This window comes from Lygodium microphyllum, chromosome 3, assembly GCF_053477565.2.
Source record: "Lygodium microphyllum isolate KBCC chromosome 3, Lygodium_microphyllum_v1.1.10, whole genome shotgun sequence".
Taxonomy (NCBI): Eukaryota; Viridiplantae; Streptophyta; class Polypodiopsida; order Schizaeales; family Lygodiaceae; genus Lygodium; species Lygodium microphyllum.
Window position 1 is genome coordinate 162,909,750 of NC_141137.1, and position 20,162 is coordinate 162,929,911.

Sequence of the window (20,162 nt, forward strand, 5' to 3'; positions counted from 1 at the left end):
CAAGTGAGACTCCTTCCTTCTCTCCCACAATCTTGACTTATAGTTGTCATCAAGTTCGAGCTTGATAATAGTTTGAGCCTTATCATCATTTTTATCCCATACGACTGAAAATGCAGCTTCCCTTGGTTTCTTCTCTTGACCACTTATGATTGACCACAAGCCTTTCTTCATTAGGATGAGTTTGATCCTAGTTTGCCATGTATGGAATCCAACACCATTGAATCGGGATATCAATGAGTCCTTGCCCATGTTGAGATTGCAAGGTCAACAACAAATCAGCTCCAAATATAATGAAGTAAAGCCTTCATAGACATGTAAGCAACAGGTCTACTTCTGTATATAGCAGGGAACTAAAGTGTATGAGCTCAAATCTCAAGCTCAATGCCAATGCCAAGGGTGGCGGAGATGATTATCCAAATGCCAAAGGCCACACGGGAGGTGGGAGAGGGGTCAAATCTGACAGGGCGGAGGGCTGCCTAAACAGGCGCAAACACATGGACTGTTGATGGAGGGGCTGCTTCAAATGCTAGCCTCAATAGGCCTTGTGGCAATGCTCAATGGCCTCTAACAAGGCCCTAGATCAAGCCTCAAAAGGTCTTGATGAATGCTAAAGCAATGGAAGGCCAATATGAACCTCAAGAGGTGAAGCTATAGCTACCAATGGGAAACCCTACTGTAGGTATTCAAATGGAAGTTGAGTCAAGCTCAAGCTCTCGAAGAAACTGGCTTTGATACCAGTTGAAGGGCGTGAGCTCGGAGTGGAAGCATGCAAGTGAGTGGAAGCAAGAGCTATGGTGGGAGGAGCAAGAGAGAGAGAATATGTGGGAACTCCAACAATCTCAATGTGTGGCCAACCTTCCCTTTATTCAAATGTCACTGAAAGAATAAAGAATGAAGTGGCAGTGATGGGTGCCTACCACCTGCAGTGTACATGTGTGCGGGTACTGTCAGTGTGGTAATACACGAGTGGCTAGCTACATGCACCTTTACTCCCAATAAGAAAAGTGAAAAGATGGATATTCTCCCTAGATAGGATTTGCTTTCTTAGCACACTGTAATTTCTTCAACTCCCCTACAGGCCATCTACTTCCTTTGTACTTTTGATCATGCTATATCTTTGTACTCATGGTCATGCTATAAATTTGAGATTATCTTTTGGTAATTAATAAAGCCTTTATTAAAAATTTGAGACCCTGCAAGTCGACTCCAACTGGAAAAGAATTCGGTAAATCAAGTATATACCATCTTATGATTAAGGACCACCATTGGCTAGTCATCAAGGCCAATATTGTCTGGGGTATACACAAATCTCAACATTGGTGAAAAATGACTATTATGGAGGGTTGGTTGAATAAGACACCATACAAAAGTAAAGTCTTCCTTTGGCATGTCATGGTTGGTGGGCTGCCTCAAAACTATAATTAATACAATTACCTATTATGAGAGAGAGAGAGAGAGAGAGAGAGAGAGAGTTTACGAAAAAAAAGAGAGAGAGAGAGAGAGTGTGTGTGTGTGTGTGTTTTTTTGGAGAGAGAAAGAGAATGGAAAATCATAAGACCCAAATCGGACACAGGGGAGGAAGAAGCAAGGAAAGTAAAGTTGTCTTGCGTCCATTTCAATACTGCTTTGCAGCCACGAAGCAACAATGCTAGTCTTGTTTTTAAGGGCTGTAACTCTCAAATATGTCTTCACATTGTGCAGAAAGCGATAAACTTGGGCTTTCAACCTCTACTCTGAAAGCTTTGATTGAACACTGCCTTTCCTTGGCACAATGCATAGAAAAAGCATTGAAAAGCTGGTGCTTTATCATTTTCTTTCAATGCATTAGTGATGAAGAGTTCTGATCTTAATTTATAGCACGCAAATTTTGGAGATCTACAAATGGAGGTAAAGCTTGTAGCTATTACACATCTGCTCTCAGCTGTCCACCAAAAAGCAATTCTTTAAACCCAGAGACAGAACATGCCATCAGATCTACATGGAAGAAAAATACTGTTACAACTTTCTACAAAAGTGCTGTTATACAGTCAATGCAACATCAGGATAAACTCTCTTTTTGCCTATTTCTTCTCCATGGAAGACAGTGTGATAACATAGCACAAGATATACATGGGACACTGTTCTTATGGGCTGGAGGAGCTGTTTTCAATGCTTTGGCATCTTTAATCAAGACAGAATTTGGAGTTGGGGCTGGAAGCACAGGCATCCAAGCAACCTCTTTACGGTTGTCTTGAGCTTCACATAATGCAAGCTGTGACTGGCACTCCTGATCCGCAGAACCACAAAGTTGAGGTTTGTGGTCTCTTGGCAGGTGCCTAGCACCTAAAAGCAACTCAAGAAACAGTGTAAGATTGTACCTTGCAGTGTCATATTCTTCTATTGAGCCATCCTGCAATCTTGCTGAAGGCAAAAGAATGTCAGTAAATATTGATGCTATCTGTTTCACAGTGGCAAGATTGTGTATTGTCAGAAAAAAAGCATGGTGAGTAAGCATGTCCCAGAACTGTGCTGAATTTGAATCTTGGTATGCTTCAAGTAAATCAGTCTCTGCCCATTTGATTATGTCTGCTCTGGATGTACATAATCTCAGGCACTCATTGACAAACTTATCTGGCAGTAAGTTATCAGGTGGATATGCGTGCATTAACTCACAAACAGCTTCACAGCAAATGAGCAACTGAGAAGCACACTCCTTACTTCGAAGAATTTCCATTACTTCTCCTCCTCTTCTTGCAGCATCGATGGTCAAAAATACCAAGCATGGATTCCATGAATTCTGCTCACTTCTCCTGGGTCGTGACATGTTCTCACATTGAAACATTGTGTTGTAGATATTGCCCAGGATAGTCAACTTTTCTCTGGAGGGAAAGGAAGCAAGTGCCACTCGTTTTCTCTTGATAGTTTCTTTGTCTTCTTCACACAATTTTGGTGCCTCTCCTACAAAAACCTGTAAAGTGATTTTTCTTAAGACTGCTCTATAATTGAAACATTTATGCATTTGACCAAAAACTTAGTGTGGATGATAAGCTTAACCAGCTGAGTGCACACAATTTTCCTCCTTAGAAAATCTGTCATGAGATACTCGTACTATAAATCATAGATTTACTATTGGAAAACATTTTAATACTGTTTCTTTGGAATATGTTTTTGTATGCAACAAAAACTCATTTTCATAGACGTTTTTTATCGAATCATTCACTAGAAAATGTGTATAGCTTTATATTGTATTGTTTTCTTCATATGCAGCTGAAAATGCCAGAAACAGACTTATAGCAGGCAGGGCAGCAACCCATGGCAGTGGGATTGCAACCTTCGCAACAAAGTTATTTGTAACTGCACCTAGGCAATTTTTCATTGCCAGTTATCCAGCTTTTTGTTCTTCACAATCTTCAGCTTGTAAGTTGGCAGTGTTTGCATGATAATAATTTATATATTTATCACACATAACCAAATCCACATCAAGCAATTTGTTTCTAAGGTCCCTCATACTCAGCAGGAGGGAGAGATTCCCATGCAGAGAGAGATGATCTAGTTACTCATCAAAGGGAAGGAGGGAGCAAGGAGGAGTTTGGCACAGATTCAGATGATTCTTTAGTCTCCATTGAGTTCCCATTTCTTCACGAAGCTGCAAAAATTGCAGCAATGAGACAGGACACAGTATACATTAGGCAGCAGAAGAGACAGACATGGTCCATGGAGCCACGCCGACCTGAGAGACTTAGAATATTTCCATCAGGATCCTCTCACAGAACATTCGAGGCTTTGGTGGAAGACTTTCCTGCCAAGGACGGAACCTCATGAGATAGGATCTCCATAGAGTACTAGTTGGAGGATCAGTGGATTTTCTTATGCTACAGGAGCATCACCTCTTGAAAGAGAGGATTTCCCAGGCAATAGGAAGCTCTTGCCTGGATGAAGTTTCATGTATTGGGCGACCACTATAGAAGCCTCAAAGATACAGGCAGGAGTATGCCTTTGTATGAGTGAGCATTGGCTTCATGCAGTACAAAATTGGGGCATCCTTATAGCAGGGAGAGCACTCTAGGTATCTGTGAGAGTGGAGGAGGCATTAATAGGCTTGCTGGTCATATATGCCCCTAATCGCCAAAAGGAGAGAAGACTTTTTTGGACTACACTTAACTCAATCTCTACCTCATGTTGACCACTCGATTGTAGGTGGGGATTTTAATATAGTTGGGGCCTTGGAGGATAGAAGGGCCAGATGCATAGACACTATCAGAAGAGGAGAGCAAGTACTTTGGGAGGATTTTATCTTCCATATTAGAGGACATGACCCTCTGTTCATGGTAGAGTTTGGAAAATTTACAGGCTCTTTGCAGTTCTCCAGAAGAGATAGGATAGTTGGTGCCAGGATCTTCTTTGGTTGAACAGATTTCATATAGATGACTGGGCTTGTAACAAGGGGGGTCTAGTCAGTATTGTTCCAAGAACTATTTTATTAGATCATGCACTGATACAATTGATTCTTATGGAGGGGACCACAGGAATAGCTACCAGCATCAGAATTCCTTTACACTTGTACTATGACAAGGAATCGAGGAAGGACATTACCAAGATTTGGAGGGCCAAGTCATTTTCAGTGAGCAAGGCAACTGGAGACTTGGTTGAGAGTTTGCAGGAGGTAACCTCCTTTCTTAAGGAGAAGGCTAGGAGCAAGAGGAAAGGTTTCTTAGAGAAAGAGAGGGCCCCTAGAGCCTCATTAGCAGTAGCACTTCAAAGGGAGGAGTAAAGACAACGAGGATGTAGGTTGGTGGAAAAGAGGATATATGCAGCTAAAGTGGAAATAGATGCTATGAAGGAGACCAAATCAGAGTACAAGTACCATGCAAGGGCCTCTTTATGGACATAGGCAGGAGATAGTGTGAACAAAGATTTCTTTTGCATCACAAGTTCCCAACACTCTAGATAGGATGTTAGACAACTTAGAAGAGCAAATGGATCCCTTGTCCAAGGAACACAAGAGATTGGTCAGGTGGCCACACATTATTAATTGCTATTTTGGGCACGACAACGAGGCCTCCAGGATTGGAGGGGCATAGAGAGATTATGTGGCAAAGTACCAGGAGAGTGGTCATAGAGAGCATGAGGACACATTAGATGGCCCCATTCTTAGAGGAGGACAATGCCAAGGCCTTGCTAGCACTACCATCAGGGAAGTGCCCAGGGGATGATGGATTTGACAGGGCATTTTGAGGTCCTACAAGACCGAATGTGTGGAATAATTTCACTTTTCACTGGTAAGGTAATCAAAGATATTGCATGTGCATCCTTCGAGTCCCACTTCCTCTGATCAAGGAAGCAACACTGGCAACCTATTGCATGTGCATCCTTCGAGTCCCACTTCCTCTAATCATGGAAGCAACACTAGCAACCTATCCTCAAGCATTATGCTAAGGTGTCTTTAGGTGCAAGACCTTGTGGTTACTACACATCACCAATGACATAGTCCCACAAGTCCTTCACCACAAGAAGGTTGCTTACCATAAAACTCCACAACAGGTAGTTTGTGCCATCAAGTTTGTCCCCCTGAGTGAGGACACCAAGAATGTTGCTCTGATCATTATACCCTTGATGTGCTATGCTGTCAATAATGCACAAAAACAGCAGCCAAATACTTCAAAGGTGAAGTATAGAGTGTACTTCTCTAAGAACCAAAAATCCCCACAGGATTAGAATGCAAGTACCAAATTGTCACAAATATGCCAAATGTGCCCCATGTCACACAAATCAACACTTTAGCCTGCAAATGACAGCAATGCACTCTTGTACCACACGTGCCTCAAAGTGCATGCCCACAAAAGTACAGTTTACAGTAATTTAATGCTGAGTCTCACCAAAATGTACTGAATTTCCCCAAAATTTGCTGTCCAATCTGAATGTTACAGAAATTTAATGTTGTTCTACCACCTATTTTCTACCTTGGAATGCATGTTGGGAAAAAGCCCCAATATTCTTCACAAAATTTCAAGGAAATCAAAGAAAATTACACCTTGCAATTCAAATTTTTGCAGCAATGTCACCTTGGGATGTGTGCCAACAATGAACAGCAGTTGGAATCTACCTCATGATGTGTGTCAAAGACTCTAGAACAAAAAGCCCAAAATTTCTTACGCAAATCGGGAAGAAATTGCACAACGTCGGATTGCTGAGTGTCGATTCGCACGCTGAAAGCCGAATTGATGGAAAGTCCCAAATTTTGGGCACCTCGCAAAGTGCGCACTGTGTTTGGGACTCAATGGCAGCTTCGGCTGAGTGTGCAGTCCAGGTGGTGGCAATGGCAACGTCAGAGAGACCGTTGGGGGAAGCTGGCGGCACGTTGGCTGACGGAGGCCAAGAGGCAAAGGCGGCGACTGTGGCGATAGCAGTGGCCAGGAGGCAGCAAGGCATGGCAGAACAGCCAGGCAGAGCTAGCGTTGTGTCCAATAGAGCAGAAGGAGGGCTGGAGGTGGACAAGGAAGGCAGGCTAGAGTGCTGACAGGCGAACTGGTATATTGAGCAATAGGGGTGCAGGACTAGGCAGGCGTAGTACAGATTAAGCACAGCAGGTGGCTCCTCCAAGCGAGACAACGCAGGATGGCGAACCAAGTGGGTAGAGGTGGTGCTCACAAGTACAGCCGGCAAACCAGGCAGGTGGTAGCACTGGTGCCTTTAGCGACAGAACTGGTGCTGCATGGCAGAATGCAGTGGGCAGAGTTGGAGCAGCAGGCAACGCCTCTGGCAGCACAGGCATTGTTGGCATGACCTGCAGGCTGAGTTGGCACACCTACTTGTGCAGCAAGAGCAGTCGGTGGTTCTGGCAGTTGTGTTGGTCAATGTCGGGCTAGAGTGGCTGAACAGGTGGAGCTGGCAACTGTGTATACAACAGCTCAGTCTTCAGCAGCTGTTCTCTTCCTTGCATGGCGCACAAGCAGGAGCTGGTGGCAGTGGGATCTTGAGCAGAGCGGCACCAGAGCAATAGATAGCACCTATTTCAAGGTAGAACTCCCTGAGCAAGCAGTGAACAACCTGTAATCTCTGCACAGATCAATCCTCACAGCAGTCCAAAGATACCCAGATCAATCCCTCTTCATGCATACAACCACATCTATCAGTCTTCTCCATGCATCCTTCAGTTATGCTTTGCTTTCTCCTAGTTTTCTCCAACCAAAAAGCATGAGACCTCTGCCCCCAAAGCATTCAGTAGTAGGCTTCCTGTAAGCACCCGCAATTTGCGGCACAAAAAGCAGGTCCAGCCCTACTGCCCTTGATCCCTGCCCCAAACTTTGTCCTATGTCATTTAAATTGGCCATTGAACTGCCCATCAAAGGTCCTACCAGTTTGAACTCAAACAGAGGTGTAAAACTGATCCAAAATTCATGACAGTTGATCACAGATAAAGTGATTTTCAACATAAACAATGACAGATAGATCCCATAGGCAAACAGATGAAATCTTGACACTATCAAAGATCTTGTAAGTTTTGAAGTTGTGGACACAGAACCACGTGACATCGGGTACATGTGGGTGACAGTACAAGGCAAAGAGCCGACTCTCTACATTGCCATATGTTACTTCCCCCCCCTGAAATCCTGATATAGCCCACCCAAGGGGCAATCACCATATATGGCCTTGGATGAGGATATATAGGAGTTTTCAAGGGAAAGAGACATCATCCTACTAGGGGACTTTAATGCCAAAACGGCCCATCATCAAGTGTCTTTCTTGGACGCATCAAAGGAGATGTTACAAGAGCAGGATGATATGGGGGAATTCACAGAGTATGGGCAATGTCACTATTGAAGTCTCTGTTGTGTCATGAAATGCCATCCTCAGGGCTCTCCTCCAAACCTCATGAGCTCTAGGCAATCCTGTATACAATGTCTCTGCATCTCCTTTGGCTCTCCACATCTAGCACATATGACTAGATCCCTACCATAACCAAGCCAAGTACCAACTTCTAAGTTTTTGTGCGCTGGTAACCACAGATTGAGTGAAATATTTCTAGGTCTAAAGTTATCATCCAATCTCCTCCAAAAGTCCACCAAGAAAGCTGTTAAGATACCCTATCCAATGCAATGCAAAGTACCAACTAGTATCACTCTAATCTTGCTCATTTGATCCTCGTCCCCATCTAGTGATGTATCCAAGAAAAGGGGACATTCCTACATCTCATTTCAAAGGGATCCCTCCACTCCACAGTGTCCTACTATAATATTTGGAGTAAGCCACTTCAATAGGCTTAGTACCTTCAACCATTCATCATGAATATCTTCAAATACAGGTCTAAGCATCAACTCTTGTCACAATGAGCCACAACTTTAGTCCTATGTTGAGAGCATCCTAAGAACTTCGCCTGATCCAAATTCTCTCTCTTAAGTCTACCATCCTCCTATATTGAGAATGTAAACATTCTCTCCACTAGTGCAACTACTACAAGAGGTGTGACCAACTCTTTTCACGCCGAGCCATCACTTTGAGCCTATGTCAAGAGCATCGCATGAACTTCAACCAATCCAAATCCTCTCTTAGGCTTTCCATCTTCCTATATTGAGGAGGTAAACACTTTCTCTCCACTGGTGCGACCTATATAATAGGAGTGTCTCCTCTGGTAAAGAGACCAATCTAGGTTTGCACGACATCTATATTAGACCTCCAATTTGGGGATATTACCTCCATAACACTCTCCATAATGACCATGGTCCCCCTAATGTCTCAAAGCCTTTGTCTCTATAAATCAGTCAGAAATCAAGGGTATATGGTTTTGCCAAAGTGGGTGGTTGACATGTAGAGGACAAGTCTAGAGGGCTAAAACACAGCAAAGATGGTGCCTATGGCAGGATCTCCAAATTTCAAAAATTGATTTGTTGTGGCTTTGACTATATCAAATTGCACCAAGCAATATGCCTACTCCTTTACCGTTCGAGCCTTCTTAGAGTGGAGTAAAGTTAGATGGACACATGTTAAGGCAAGTAGTGTAGAGAGTGCAAGCAAAAAAGATAAAAGGGAGGGGCATGTGTTGATCCTCAAATACAAAAGCAAAAGAGTCACAAAGAGACACACACACACACACACACAAATTAAATGATATATTCACGTCTACAAAAGGCCAAAGTGACCTATGAGACCATAAGTTACAACCAACTATGTGATGATACAATTGTTTGGAAGAACAATAAGCATAAAAGAAAATCAACTATAGGCTAAGACTATGAGCTACGATAAAATGAGAAACCCTAGTTGATACAATCCATGATGACAATGTCAGAGTGAAGTAGTCTTGAAGCGTATGACCAAGACAAAGAGTGAACAGAGAGAGAAGAGAGAGAGAGAAAGAGAGAGTGGAACGCAGAAAATCTACAGTGAAAAATGTTGTATAAGGATGCAAATATGTATACGGGTGCAGAGAGTATGTCTATATATGCCTCCACCTCAAAGATCTCACACTCGGTGAACCCGGAGGGCAATCTTCATGATCAGCAGCCTGGAAACCTGAGATCAGAAGTGAGGAAGTGTGTGGAGATTGGGACCAATAAATAGCCAGCAAAAAACACAAGAACTAATGCAGGTTGGCTCAGCTGGCTGTACAGCTGCTTTCCGACATGTCCTATTGTGCCAGATGGCACTTGCGTTCCCTAGTGCCCTCTATACGAACTGTCTACCACGTGGCCTGCCTGGTGCACTTGCAGAAAAATGCTCAGATCTAGAACTGCTTGTCCAGGGAATGCCAATCTCTAGCACCCCCTCTCAAATCCTAGGCAAGGTAGAAGGCTAAGGATCTGGAGTGCTGTCGAAGTAAAGCCTGAGGAAGCGCCTTCGTAAACAAGTCTGCAAGATTGTCCTCTCTCTTGCAATAGACCAAGGCAATAGTCTCATGCAGAATCTTCTTCTGAATGAAATGGTACTGGATCTCAATGTGCTTCGTCCGAGCATGAAACATAGGGTTCTTGGCCAAGGCAATCCAAATCTCATTGTCGCACTGAAGAACAATAGGACTTGTCTGCAAGCAACCAAGCTCCTCCAAGAGCCAGCAAAGCCACACTATCTCACATGTGGTAGAAGACATCGCCCAATACTCTGCCTCAATTGACGATAGGGCAACCGTGGGTTGCTTCTTGCTGCTCCATGAAATAGCACCGACACCCAAGGTAAAGTAATAACCTGTCGTGGACCTTCGATTATCCACATCGCCAACCCAATCTGAATCACTCCATCCTACAAGTACCAAGTCTACATCACCTGTACTTGCTGGAATAGATCCCAAGATCAAGGGTCCCCCATAGAAACCTCAAAATCCTCTGAGCAACTTGCCAATGCACCATCTTGGGTTCACTCATGAACCCGGCCCGCACACCTACAGCATAGCATAAGTCAACACGAGTATTGAGAAGCAAGATCAAGGAGCCAACCAACTGCCTATAACGGGTAGCATCCACCAAGGGAAAATCGGAATGAGCTGTAACCTTCCAATTCAAATCCATAGAAGTCATTAGAGACTTGCATCCCTCCATCTCACACTTGCTGCTGATGCATTTTCCCTTGAAGATCATAGTCTCTGATGCTCTTATTGTTGTTGATGCATCTGTTTGGGGCTGGTACAGCACGGCAGCAACTGATTTTGATCAGTTCTTCACAACAAATCTCAAAATTTTCTCTCTCTACAGCATTCTCTCATCTCCTTCAGGCTATGCTTAGCCATTCTCAGCAATTCTCAGCCATTTAGAGGAGATCTCAGTCATTTTTGGTGGGCTGATCTGTAATTTCTGTAGTAAACCCTAATTCATAGCAGAAATTAGGGTTTAGCAGCCACCTTCGGATCCATGCCAGAGATTGAAGGCTCAAGGGACTGAAATCAGCAGAGCTGATAATTGAAGATTATCAAGGGATTTCAAGAGCCAGCCCATCCCGAATTGATTTGGGGCATCATTTGGCCAGCCAAGGGTCAAATTGGAGAAGAAGTCTTGGGTGAAACAAGGGGCAAATGACCCAAAAAACTTTCTACAGAGAGAGATGCTTTTCTCAAGATTTGGGATTTTGGCACTTTCTTTCACATGTCAGCTACACATAGTTTGGTGTTTTAGACCGCTTGATTGGTTATTCATTCAAGTATTGTAATAGACTTTGATTTTGTTGTATATTTGTTATGTTGGGAAGTCCCTTAGTTGTACTTTTTGCACTTTCCCTTAGATATTTTGTCTCAAGGGAATTTACTAAAAGGAAAGAAAAGCATTTGCAAGAACCTTGTAAGCAATTTCTAAACAAAGTGATAGGTGGAAAAGAAAGTAAACCGTTCCTATTCTATCATATCATTTACCCTTTGTTTTTCCTAAGAAACAATAAATTTTATTAAAACCACCTCACTCGAAATACACTCAGGTCGACATAAAATATACAAGTCCTATAATGACATAAAACACAAAAGTAAACATCTATGAGCCACCCACTTACAAGATGGGAGAGGTTACAAGGTGACTTTAAGCATTCAAAGAGGAAGTGACATACATTCACAAAGATTACTTGCAAAATCAAAGAGTTGGGATGACTGAATGGGACTTCCACCTGACGTGAGAGGCACTTAGTTGAACAATGAACATCCATTAAATATAACCACACTAGAAATATATCGAATTGCAGTTTTAAAGGTTGAAAACCTACTACGGTACAGCTACTTATATTGTGCATGTGCACCTAATGCACAACATCTACATGTAAGCTGTTCCATCAGGTATAAGCACTGTGAAAATTTTTGCATTCAGCATTTAGAACTTCAGAAAGCTGTTGGAAGGACTTCCATCTTTGTTGCCTTTTCTGTCTTCCCAGTGCCAATTGAGAAATTACCTACGCATATGGCTGTTATTCTATTAATATAAATTTTCTAAATTCAATATTGAATATTATATGATTGTTTAATTGACAAAAAGTTGCAATGCTCCCAGTGGGGGAGCTGTTTCATGCAGCAAATTGGGAGAACTTCCAGTTTTTGTACCCTTACAGGGCTGTTTTGTACTTTATATCTTGCCTTCGAATGTTTTGTCCCGAGGGGATTTAGTAATAGAGAGAAGAAAAACCTATGCAGCAAATCAAATCTGGCCCATCCTTTACTGCCTTTTGGTTCAAGAAAATAAACAATAGATGACTTAAAATTCAAACCGTTAAAAGTTTTACCAGAAATCTGCATGGTGCATTTAAGTCCTCACGTGATGAATCACTTCCTACAACTTTTCCCCATGGATCAATGACTGGCTCCATAGTTCCTTCTTCCTCAAAATGCTTAAACTGTTCCTGTATCTGCCATCTAGTATTCTTACCAAGTACTCTTTCTAGACCATTATCGTCAGAACTGACATGTGTGTCATGGATTGGTTGATTTTCAAGATTGTCAAACTTGGAAGCATCTCCAAATGTATCAGATTTGGCTACATTTACAAATGTACTTTCTGATTCCTGTACTGAGCAGTCTTCGTAAGTACCTTTGGAAAGGTCTTCAGTTTTGACATTGTCTTCACTTGCCAACAGATTTGAAGAATAAAGAGACTGTACTACTAGGTCCTTATCATTTTCCAATGGCATACAGTGCATGAGATCCAATCCTTCATTATAATTTCTTCTTTCATTGACCATGTCAGCTGAAAGTAGGTTGGTGGTACCAATATTTGAGCAGACTACTGGCTGCAACATCTTAACATAGCTTGCACTGTTCTGTGTCGATTGTTCTAATTCCTTCACTTCTACTAAGACTCCAGTTTTGGTATTAGCAGTTTCACATGTTCCAGAAGTCAAATTCAGGGTTGATTGGTCAGCATGGTCAATATTTGCAATTACAGATAAAGGCCCCAGTTCCCGCAACTTTATGAAAGATTTACTGGTTTGATGTGATTTCATCAGATCTGCAATGCCAAGTGAAACTTTTTTTTCAGAGGAACGAATGATTCTATCAATAAGTAACCTCAGGACAATGCCAAATTGGACCCTTTCAATTCACCCCTTCAGGAAACATATTTTGCATTGGAGGCAACAAAAATTTTTCTTTTTTTTGGAGAACTTATATATTTGTTTCTTATTCTTAGAGTTAAAGTGTATTCCTTTCTTATGATGATTGAGAAAGCCTGAATATAGTATGGGATTGCAATGTAAGACTGGGAGTTCTCCTTGCTCTAGCTCAGTTTCCTTGTTACTTTTTCTTCTTACTATCTTGTTGCATGTATTTAGAAAATTGAATACTCATCATCTCCCTTTACCATTCCTGCAGTTGAACACCCTATCCTCACCATACATGTCCAGAAAGCTTGCCATCCCCATTACAGTTTAGTCTATACCACACAATCTTTATTTTTCCTAGAAGAGACATTCTAATTAAAAACACCACATACATGTTTAAGACTGGCTGCATCATTGTTGTCCAGATGCACCCAGCTATATGCTGCCAATAAGTTCCCATTCATGACAATGGCCAGTGGTCCAATCTGTCTGAGAGAAGCCTGGAGTGGGGATGGCTCTCTGCTCTGCTGAGCAAATATCTCATGGGCTATGCCTCCCATAGGATTCCTCATATCCACAAGCAGGCCTCTGTCCGTGACCAATGACCAATGCCTCCCAGGTCACTCAGAGTGCTGTGGAATGCCATTCCTCACCTGAATTCTCCTCTCCTCATATTGGACTCTCATCTCTATCCTTTCTAAATCCACTCAAACAAATTCAAACAGGAAGCTTGCACGCATAATGTAGCCTTAAAAGTTAGCCAGATAACCTTGTGCTTGTAACCTCTTTCTCAGGGGTAATCATCAGGAGCAAAATACGCTGAGTTGAGATCAAAAAGCTCAATTAAAACATCATGAATGGAAACAATATTAGGCTTGATACATTCTTTCGGTCCTGGTGGATATAGATCCCTTTCAAAAGCAAAAGGGTGGCATAGACCATTAGAGAGAAATTATAAACCTAGCCTCTCTCACGTGAAGTATAGGAAGGATCCTTGTAGAACTGGAATTTGGTAGAGAGCTCCTTGGTGGGTCCAGGTGTCATGCATCTGCAAGAGCAAGAGGTCCATCCTAATGTTACAGCTGATATTTTGTATGCATGAAAAGTGAAAAATATGTATCTAAACCATACTGGAAAAGATGGAAGGCTATCCATCCTCAATCCATGATAGGAAAACCAAGAACTGATCCATGTGTACAATCTACTTCAATGCTTAGCAGTTTGGAAAAAGGTCAAGCCCACACTCATGTCCACTGATCTGAACGAGTCACACACCTGATACATCCATGAATACCCACAACTATGTGATAGATAGCCTATAGATACACTTTGAGTACCATATCTGGTTGGCACACACTATTAAAAGCGTAAATCAGGTTGGACCTGAATAAGCAGGCTAGATGACGGTTCCAGGCAGAAGATATCCCTCTTCCTATGGCTATTAGCTCACAAGAACTTAGTAGTTAGTACATGGCTGGGATATAGCTGGGTCCCAGTGACATGTGAGATGCAGTGAGCCAGAAGAGATGCAAAGGCAGTAGAAGATATGGAGGAGAGCCCTACGATGGTCTTTCATGGCACACAAAGACCATGGTTGCAACCTCGGGGGCCATAGCTTGGGTCACTAACAAAGACCCAGCATGTGGATATGAGGATTTTCAAAAGAGCCACTCCTTTCTCACCATTGCCAGCACTTAAGCAAGATCCCACTACTCACAAGCACAGTGGACCCAAGGACACTAGCTGGGTGCTTATTGCTAGCATCATTGCTTGGTACATCTGGACTGTGAGGTGTAGCCATGTTAGACCTCCAAGTTGTCTCCAATGTAGAGGGTTTGGATGCAGATGATCCATTCTCTACATGGAAGATGGGAGACACTAGAGGGTGGCTTTGAGAGAATAAGGAGGAAGAGAGATACCTTCTATCGAATTGGGACTCTGGCACCTTCTTTCACTAGCCCCTCATATGGTCTGACCATATTTCCCACTAGAGTAGTTGTTCACATAGCCATTGTATTTATGATTTACTTAGCTACTCTTTGCAAGGTCCTTTTTACTTTGTTTTACCTCAGGGGGATTTTCCCCCGAGTGTCATAATACAATTTTCTTTTCTCTGAAAAAGAAACCATTTGCAAGAATTCATCTCAAGTAGATTTTTCTCGAAGGTGTCATTAATAGAACTTTCTTTTCTGTTAGGAAGAACATAGTATCAACAAGAGACTAGATAAAAGCATAACGCTCTCAAACAATACCAATATTTAAAAAATAGGGACGGCATGGACAGTGGGCCACACATTCATTCCTACACATTGTAGGTCTCATTTGCTATCACTTGAAACAAGTGTACACTGTAAAGTGAGCTCAAGTTAGACATTGCATCCCATCGCCACCTACTGTTATGCCTACCTCCACCTCCCCCAGCTGAACTTCCAACTTGTTGCTTCATCCTTAACTAAGAGGTTTGGCATCACTACTAGTGGAGTTGTCCATGGCTAGCACGTATCACCGTATTACAGCACCAATCCATTTTAGATGAGCACAACTCTCCAACACTGCATCCACCCTCCTTGATGAGAAGCAAGCATAGAAAAGTTTAAGCAATAAAATCAAGGAATCTCTACTTCAAAGATAGCTCCTCATGGAGTACTATGTGTGAAGAAATTCCCTAATGTAGAAACATAAATGAAAGCCTACAACAAAGCATAAACTCAACTGAACACAATTAGGGTTAGGGTAACTCAAAGACAATGAACACAATGGAATCTGAATGAATGACTGAATACTGAATACGCAATGCTCATGCAGCAAACAAACCATGCAAGAATGAAAAATGTACCCCAAACTCTCGTGTCTTGTGGATCGAAGCAAAGGTGCTCAGTGGTGGGAGAGTGTGTCGGATCCTGAAATGCAGCAAGGCAGCCTCCAACTGTCGGCGGACAGCAACAAATGTAGCAATGAGTGGTGCCGAATAAGTGCCAAAAAGGCAGAGCAGAGAGAAAACAGTCAACCTAGCTGCATGTGATGATGTGGACTGTCAGGAGGCAGCAGAAACTGGTCAAAGACAATAGCAATGATGATGTGGACTGCAGGACGACAGCTGGACTAGTCAAACGCAGCCTATGGATGATTGCCATGGAGTGTGGACGGCAAACACAGCCTGCAAACTGTCCACCAGGGTGAACACAGCCTCTCTGGTGAAGAGTTGATTGCTGGCGACAGCAAAACAAGGTAGAAAACCTGTGCGAGAGGCTAGAAACAAGCCTCTAACCAATGTGGATGGCAACACACAGCTTCGGCTGAAACGTCCTTTATGAATGGGGTGTGGGCAGCAAAGCTAGAGGGCCTAAAACCTGCAAAAGCGAGATTGGATTGAATGGAGGACAACATGCCTATTTATAGAAAGTTTCAAGACCTCATTTCACCCACAAAAAAAACCAACCCAACTCTGAGCTTTGGAGAGGATACTCTAGCTTTATCATCATGGACACCTGTGCACCATTTAAAAACTCTCTCGGACTGTGCACCATTTTAAGGTTTTCATTAATTAAGCATTTTTGGGGCTATTTAAGAGGCTAATTCAGCACGTAATGCTTATGTTGACTCAAGACCCCCTCTTAGGCCCAAAAGCTGAGTTAGAAAAGAAGCCAACCAAAAGTTTTGAGTGTTTTTGCTTTAATGTGTTTTTACCCAAAGGCATTCCACCCCAAAGCAATGAAGGTATCGGACAAAGGGTGCACAATGGCTGCTCAGTGGCCTACCAAGACTACAGGGACAATGGTTATCTCACCAAGGGAGTCCAAGTGGTCACCCTAGAGAGGCTAGGGCATCGGACAAAGGGTGCACGTCAGCTGCTTAGTGGCCTACCAAGTTTTGCAAAGGTAGAGGGAACCACAATAAACTTTTTTTTTTTAGTTGTGTTTGTTTCAAAAGTAGAGATGGTAGGCGATTAAGTAATGGATGGGAGACTAGCAGCCAAACCCAAAGGCTTTTACAAAATAAGCAAGCTATTTCTACCACTATTGGGTGTCAATGATGATGAAGGAAGAGGCTAGAGGTGAGTAAAGCAAATATAATGGGTATATGGAGAGGCAAAAAAGACGTATGGAAAGCAACCTAGCAAAGCTAAGCAACCAAGGGAGACTGCCTTGGAGATTGCCATGTGTAATGTTGCAAATATGGTGGATCCAAAGTCGACCACTCAAAAAGACCGAAAAGAGATAAATGCGCACAGATACATATTTACAAGACAGAATGTCAATGTGCTGAAGTGATACAAGAGGCAATGCAGGTGTGATCATGCTCATGCAAAATGTGATGTAACTATGTCACTTGGACAGTGCCCTCGCAGGGAAATTGTTCACTTGCCCAAGTGTCCTTTTGCAATCATGTAATTTGAAGAAGTAGGGGAGAGTGTATCCAAGCCAATCCTATAGAATGTACTGCAATACTAGCCGATTAACCGCCTTGGTCAATATGTCTACAAAGTTTTCTGAACGCACAAACTCTAGGCGTATGGTGTCTAGCTCAGCCTGCTCTCTATTCAAGTGGAAGTGAAACCCCACATGCCGCGTTTGTGGTGTAATGATTAATTGCCCGCAAGGACAATGGCACTCTAGTTGTCGCATTAGACAATGGTGGAAGAGTCGCATGGAAACTAAAGTGCTACCAGTAAGCTTCTCAAGTAGATAGCCTCCGTGGTACCATCAAAAAAATCCCAATACTCAACCTAGGCCATGGAAGCCACCATTGTGTCCTGCTTAAGCCGGCCCAAGAGATGGGTGTCGTGTCCAAGGTAAAGAGATAGTTTCCATGAAAATGCCAAGTATCATGATCTCTTACCCAATCAGAGTTAGTATACCTCTATAAAAATAAACGAGATCCATAAGTTAGGCCATAAGAATAGGTACACCACAAATATCTCAAAACATGAAGACATTCAACCCAATGTGACATTCTAGGTGCAGTGAAAGATTGACTAAGCAAACTAAGTATGCTAAATCTAGCCTACTATGGATCAACCAAAAAAACTTTCCTACCATGGACCTATAGGTGTGCTCGTCGAAGGGCTAACTTAGGGTATCCTTAAAAAGATGGAGAGTGGGATCAAGAAGCATGGCTACAAGCCGTGTCTGATTTGTGCAAAACTGGTCCACTAAATTGAAGATCGTATTTTTGGTATGACACAAAAATACTACCTCTAGATTCATCCCCAAAAAATAAGACAACAAACCAAGATCTGTCATTTCAAAAGTACAGTAAATCTAGGCCTTAATTTCTGCTATAGCAACAAAATCAGAGCTAGTGTTGATAAATTAATCATCTACATGCAATAGGATATAGCTTATCTCCTCTTATGTAGTACAAACATATAAGTTCGAGCCATAAGGAATAGAATGGTGTTCGTGAATTCTAATGAACTCATCCATGCTTTGGAATCAAGACCGCAATGCTTGTTTTAGCCCATAAAGAGCATTCCAGAAGCGAAAGGCCTTATCTTTCTAGTCAGTAAAAGAAAATCCGGGAGGCTACTCCACATAGACTTCCTCCTTCAGATAACCGTTCAGAAAGATACTTTTGATGTCCATCTGATAGATTGGCCAACCATAGTAAGCAGCCAACGCAACCAACAGACAAAATGATGTCAATTGTACAATAGAAGCAAAGGTTTCTTCATAGTCAATACCTTGCTTCTGTCAAAATCCTTGTGCCACAAGGCAAGGCTTTAGCTTAGTCCTAAAAATCCACTTCATCCTAATGGCTTTCTTGTGGCTTGAACGATCCACCAAGGTCCAAGTTTCATTTTGATCAATACTCTCTAGCTCCTTTTCCATGGCCTCTTACCATGGAGGTGGTAAAGAGCCTCCTGCCAACTATCTGGCTCGAAATGCACTATGTAATCGGCTATAAATAGCAACACAAACGATGCTTGAGGTACAAGTTGGACAGATTTTTGAGAGCTCTCTGGAGTGGAATCTGGTGGAAAAATCCCCGAATCCCATATGGCCTGCTGGTACCAACAAGGTAACAGGTCCCGCGGAGGGAACCTAGGAGGTGAAGAATCTATAGATGGGTCAAGAGCAGGTAGTAAAACTAGCTCAGAAGACACTATCTCTAAGGAATAATGTGAAGAAAGGGCATGGAATCTGGTACAAAAGACTACACAATGTCCCTCTCATCAAATAGTGCATCTTTCCCAATGATCACCTTGTTTGTCGAAGAATAACAAATGATAACCTTTCACTTTGGAGAAGTATTCAACAAAAATCAGGAGATCAGCCCAAGGAGTGAGCTTGCATATCTTATCATTAGGGGTGTGCATATAAGCACAACTCCCAAAGACTTGAAAGTGAAAAACTACAAGCTAAGAGCCAAAGAATGCCTCATGTGAAGTCCTCCAAGGGATAGTCACAATCGAACACCGGTTGAGGATGTACACCGAAGTGTTAACAGCCTCAATTCAAAGACACTTAGGGAGCTTTGCTGTGAACAACATAGAGTGTGCCATGTTCATAATAGTCTAGTTTCTACACTCTACGACTTCATTCTTTGAAGGAAAGTTGGTAGAGATAAGTTGGCATGAAATACCATGCTCCTATAGAAAGTCAAGAAACTCGTGGGAGGTGAACTCACCACCCACTATCACTCCTCATGCGTCCTACATAATGACCAATCTGCTGGTTATGCATCAGCAATACCCAAGCAAAAAATTAAGTGAAGGCAATAAACTTATGCTTGAGAAAATACACCCACATGTATCTAGAATGATCATCCACAATCAAAAAGAAGTACAATGTGCCATTCAAGGTGGCAATGGATGTCGGACCACAAAGCATTAGCACTAATGGTATAGATCAACTGGGACATACGTAACCCAAAACCCATAGTATGCATTAGTTTTGCAAAAAAAGGACCAGTCCAAATAATTGAAAGCTTTCTCCAAATCCAATTGCACAAATAGTTAATTCCTATTTGCACATTCAGTGCATTATGCAAAATGTTTCTACCATTAATGAAGCCATACTGATTGGGGTGCGCAATGGCAAGGAGATGCCTATCAAGGCGCTTAGCTAGCATTTTAGAGAAAATTTTATACATCGAGCCCATTAAGGAGATGGATCTCCAATGTTTCAATTTTCAACATTGATGGAGATGGCACTTTTGGGATCAATTTTATAACTCCCTCCTTT

The 20,162-nt window shown here is 42.4% G+C and overlaps 1 protein-coding gene across 1 annotated transcript in view; it reads right to left on the minus strand.

Moving 5' to 3' along the window:
* Positions 1-1,838: 1,838 nt before the first annotated feature.
* Positions 1,839-20,162, minus strand: part of LOC148039109 (uncharacterized) — a 64,355-nt gene continuing 46,031 nt past the window's right edge. Inside the window, exons 4-5 of the mRNA XM_087674995.1 lie at positions 12,163-12,884; positions 1,839-2,947 (exon numbers count right to left, since the gene is read on the minus strand). Coding sequence (XP_087531121.1) covers positions 2,039-2,947; positions 12,163-12,884 — 1,631 coding nt within the window. The 3' untranslated portion in view covers positions 1,839-2,038. The remainder of the gene's footprint in view (positions 2,948-12,162; positions 12,885-20,162) is intronic.